Source organism: Phoenix dactylifera, chromosome 1, assembly GCF_009389715.1.
Source record: "Phoenix dactylifera cultivar Barhee BC4 chromosome 1, palm_55x_up_171113_PBpolish2nd_filt_p, whole genome shotgun sequence".
NCBI classification, from domain to species: domain Eukaryota; kingdom Viridiplantae; phylum Streptophyta; class Magnoliopsida; order Arecales; family Arecaceae; genus Phoenix; species Phoenix dactylifera.
The window spans coordinates 19,712,034-19,716,937 of record NC_052392.1 but is presented as its reverse complement, the minus strand read 5'-3'; the positions used below and the strand labels follow the sequence as shown (position 1 = coordinate 19,716,937).

The window sequence follows — 4,904 nt, the reverse complement described above, 5'->3', positions numbered from 1 at the left end:
TGACAGGCTGAAAAGGCAGCAAAGAGGGAGGTGGCGGGCTTCGACATTGAGCAAACTGGTGATCTCGACCGCAAGGCTAGAAACAAAAGATTTGTAGATGAAACAAGGAAGAAAAGGAAAGAGAGGAGAGATGCGAGCGGAGTAAGGGTTCGATCTAAGTAGAGAGAGTAAGGGATGATGGTGGCCTCCTTAGGAGGCAATTTTAGAGGGAGGTTGCATCCTCCCAAGTAGTTGGTGCGGGGTTGGTTGAGAGAAAGGTTGATGTGGTGGCTCCTTTAGCCAACCGACAGTTGGCTAATGAGTACCAAGGAGAGGGATTATCAATGGGCGCCACAAGCCGTGGTGGGTGCCCCAAATCTAGTCGGCGGCTGGGTGATTTTCTGTTGCTTGAAACATGGGGTGTCCCCGTTTTGAAACCCTAACTTTTTTTTCTAAATTTTGAATTGAGGTAGGCAAATCATTCTTCGTCTTTCTTCTAGTTGAAGTTGGCAAACGGTCTGCCCAACTTTAATTTGGATGACATTGACTAACTATTTGCCGACCTTGGTTTAGGGCCTAGATGAACCTGGTCCAAATGAACCAGTTCTTACACTTAGATAGACTGAGTCAAGCTTGCGCACCTAGAATTCCATATCGGGTTTGATAACAAGATCATAAAAAAGCTACTCAGAATCGAACTTTCACTCTTTTGTCAGGAGACCCAGGAGATAATGCCATCATCCGAACTAACACAAGATAGCTATAGAAGTTGGCTATGCTAAACGAAACAATACATACAGAAGAATTCCTAAGTATGCAAGGATCTTGTCACGCTTGCACCGACCGAGTTTTGTTCCCAGTTTTTTCTTTTTCGTTTTGTTTTCTTTGTATGTTTTTTTCTTTACACAATCTCATGTTGATGTCGAACTCAATGGAGGGCCCATATATCAAAAGGCACATCGCAGCAAGCAAACGGCCGTTAGTTCAAAAATCCACACCGCAGCAAGCCCAAAAATTAGGCGGCAGGTGGAAAAGCATGTTACCATGCTGGCCTAAACTTCTGAAAATCCGGGGGACCTCTTTGTGTTCTCGTTCCACCTTCCAAGTCCGAAGATCTTGAGCTTGATTCTTCCACAAAATATAATAGTGTATGTTTGTGTGTATGCATCAGCGAAAAGATCTTGAGCTGGATTCTTCACAAAACGATGTCATATCCAACCAGTCAAAACTCACACTCATCACGAATCAGAATTTTTTTTTGGTTAAAACGGATATTCCATAAGTCATGAGTATGGATATATCTAATAAAATCAGAAAACAACAAGTCATAAAGTGCCTAGGCAACTCTCCCTTCGAGCCCATAAGGTGCTATCGAAGTGGCAGGCCATATAAGAAGCTATCCAATCTACGGTCCTATTAGCCTTTCTAAACACATGCTTAGTCTAAAAATATATGCTTAGTCTGAAAAATCATCCTATCTCTCACTATCACCTAAATATTCTGAAATAGGAATATTTCCCTCCACCACGGTTTGGGCCCTCTTGAATTTAGGCCAAATTATTCTTTAATATAGCTGATTACGCACCATGCATGACTTAGGCCGGCCCAAATCACTTGCTGTTTTGTTCAAAAAATCGAGGTGTCCAAAGATTGACAACCTCCAACAGCCACCGCTCTAAAATTCGGGCTCGCGGTCTTTCTAGCTTGGAATTGCAGCACTTCCGTATAAGCTGCCCCGTCACCAAACGCCAGATCCGACTCCCGATCAAATATACGTGGCCCCCGCGTGCCAATAATCCGAGTCGGTGGCCTATTTAAGTCACTGACAAGGAGCAGAGCTCCTCCGACCTCTTTCCCTTGTTTCATTCTCACGCGTTCCGCGACCCAGCGGGCTCCTTCGTCTCCGTTCCAAGTTCCAACTCGTTCAAAACCAGCGGCGGAAGAAAAAGAGAAAATTAAAAGAAGGAGACGCTGCAGCCAGTTTGGCTTCTTCCATCTCTTTCGACTTCTCTCCTCTCGTATTCTCTCGAAGCTCTCGGCCTCCTCTTCCCATGGCGTACGTCGACCACGCCTTCTCCATCTCGGATGAGGACATCATGATGGATTCCCCCAATGTCGTCCAGAATCGGCCGCCCATCAAGGAGATAGGCCTCGCAGTCTCCCTCCTCGTCTTCGGTTCCCTCGGTATCGCCATCGGCACCGTCATGGCCTGCAACCGGGTCGGCGGTGACCGAGCCCACGGTATTTCCCCGCAATTTTCCTTCTATCCTGGTCGAAACCCTAGCTGGGGTTCGGTCCTCGATTTCTTTCTTGCTCCTTTCCTTTTTCCCTTTGGATGCTTCGAGCTTTTTGGGAAATAGCCAGGTTTTCTTTTGGGGTCTGCTTGATTTCTCTGATGCTTTCGGTTTTGATGCAACAGGAATTTCCTTTGCGATTTTGGGGTCGTTACTTTTCATTCCGGGATTCTATTACACGAGGATCGCGTATTATGCGTACAAGGGATACAAAGGCTTCTCCTTTGCCAACATTCCGGACGTCTAAGTTGCGGTCTTTTGCGTCCGGTCTCCGTCTCTGTATGGCTTCTCACTTGTACATATCTTTTGATGGATCTCTACTCTGTTTTCTCTGGGCTTATTATTGTTTTTTTCCTATTAAATATTGGCTATGTAAATGTGCTTGAATTATGATTTTTTTTCTTGATTTGGTCTGTCACGATTGATGATGTGGTACAAAGCTTGGCCTTAGCCTACAGATCATGCATCATGTACTTTGAACCCCACTGTTGGAGTATTAAGAAGATTACAAACTTGTTGCTTCAAGATACTGATGCATCCTGTGAGCATAAGATATCGATGTGCTTGATGAGTCACTGGTATTTGCGCATACTTTTCTTTGATAAATAAAGGATATTAAAATGTTTGATTAACCATTCACTACTTCTTACAAGGTATGCACTGTGGCAAGGCATGTTTTGATGTTATTAAGCTGTTCACTTGTGCTTTTTAGTTAAACTGAAGGTGAGATTATTTGTAGAAATAATTTACCATCAAAAACTGAATGTATTTCCCTAGGCTATGTTTGCGATTACTCTCTGTACACAGTGCTATTGCTTTAGGTTGGACAAAGCGTGGTAGTTGATGAAGTAGCTCTTTGGTGGAAAGGACCAGATAATTGGTTCCTTGACAATACGGATATGTTGGTTTAATGCAAGGGAAGGAGTGATGATGCAATGAATTTTAGGTGAAAGTGGTTGGCATACCACAGAATCTGCTGAATTCTTGTGCTTTGCTTGCTTAGTTTGATGCAGTTTTACTTCTGGATGTAGGGCTATAAATGATGTCCTTGGGGTGTTGCATGTTTTTGGTGGTGGCACTGTGGGTATAGCTTGTAGCTTGCAACTTCTTGTTCTAACAACAGGTAGCAATTGGTAAAGTGTGTCCTATTTTTTCCTCCCTTTAATATAACTCTGGGAGCTCAATTGGAGGTCTTAGGGCATAAGAGCGAGAGACTTGTGACAATAGGACAAATTCTTTTGTGGTGGGTTCTCTTAAGGAACGTGAGTAAGAAGGACTTCTTTGAAGCTTGTATCCTAGGGTTTTGTTGGAGGGAACATTCATCCCCAAACACCCCCCTTGGGGCAAAAAAAAAAAAACCGTCTTTCTTCTCCTTCCCCTCCTTGTAATCTTTTTCTGAGTCTTGTCATGTTTTATTGCACGTTTCTTAAAGGCTCATGAGACATGTAATTATTTGAGTTTCTTGTTTTGCTTTTTATGGCCGTTGCAACTTTTGCTGGATTAATAGAATCACATGCTTGGAGGTGTGTGATCCCTCTTTGGTGCATAACCTTTTCTCATTTCCTATATTCTTGGTTGGTTGTTCAATCTTAGATGTTTAGGTGACCAGAGGTTGCTCACTTTTGGGTAATAAGGTGCTTGGTGTTCAGGCCTCCAAGTCTTCTTCAGAAAATTGGACTTCTTTCCTTTTATTGCTTACTGTGATGTCTACAAGCCCCTCTCTTTTTTTTTTTGTTTGTTTTGCAGTGCGTTGGTGTTATAGCTACATTTATTGTGGAATATGAAGGTTATTAGTATTGTGAATAAGCTGATCAACTTGGTTATGGATCTTGTTGATGTCCAAAAGCAAACAGCTTCATCAACTTCTAGAATTGCTTCTCAAGGAGATACCATACTAGGATTTTTCTTGACTTATAAAATTCCCACTTAAGCATGTGCTAAATCAAAAATCTCAAGATCATGTTTGGTATTGCTTTTCTTTTATGTTTCTTCATTTTTAAAAGCAGAAAGATAGTAAGATATAACAAAAGCATGTTTTTTGATTTAAATTCTGCTTTTGAAATATTAAAATGTTCAAAAACAAGAAGTTCTGATTCTCAAAATTTTTCAAGGTAGATCAAGCCCCATTAGAATTTATTCAACGAGCCCATACTCCCTTCGTGATGCCCAATTAGAGACCTCCTTCCTCCCATTGCCACATGAACCTCCCTCCACCTTCACCGCTGCCTCTCCCCCACCGCACACTGTGCTATTCATTGGCTCCTCCCTCTGCCCTCTTCACCTGTCCTTTGTCCTCACCTCACTGTTTGTAAGTTAATCCAGGCCTTCAACATGTCAGGGATGGCCCCAATGGTCATGATCTGATCTTGGCTAGGTTGGAGTGCTCCTGCACTCTAATGACAGCGGAGGAGCACAACAACGATGCCAGAGGAGTGAGGGTGACAGGTAAGATGGATCAAACTACATATTTGGATCCTCATAAGGAAGGGGAAGAGAAAGAAGAATGTGGTGGATATGGGTATTTTTTTTTTGTTTGGCAACATGCCCTTGTTTGGAAGTTTTGCTCTATGTTAGTCCTGTAACTCCCTTGTTTATGATTGCATTCTTGTTTTATTCCCTCAATATCCTTTT

The 4,904-nt window shown here is 42.7% G+C and overlaps 1 protein-coding gene across 1 annotated transcript; it reads left to right on the top strand.

The window, feature by feature from the left end:
• The first annotated feature begins 1,809 nt into the window (after positions 1-1,809).
• Positions 1,810-2,912, top strand: LOC103701510 (transmembrane protein 230-like). Its single transcript, XM_017841427.3, has 2 exons — positions 1,810-2,220; positions 2,399-2,912. The coding sequence occupies exons 1-2, from the start codon at positions 2,031-2,033 to the stop codon at positions 2,518-2,520; spliced, it is 312 nt and encodes a 103-aa protein (XP_017696916.1). The 5' UTR covers positions 1,810-2,030; the 3' UTR covers positions 2,521-2,912.
• Positions 2,913-4,904: the final 1,992 nt, after the last annotated feature.

Coding starts and splice junctions, on each gene's coding strand:
- LOC103701510 (XM_017841427.3), top strand. CDS start 2,031: ATGGCGTACGTCGACCACGCCTTCTCCATCTCGGATGAGGACATCATG. Junction 2,221..2,398: donor CGGCGGTGACCGAGCCCACG/GTATTTCCCCGC, acceptor TTGATGCAACAG/GAATTTCCTTTGCGATTTTG.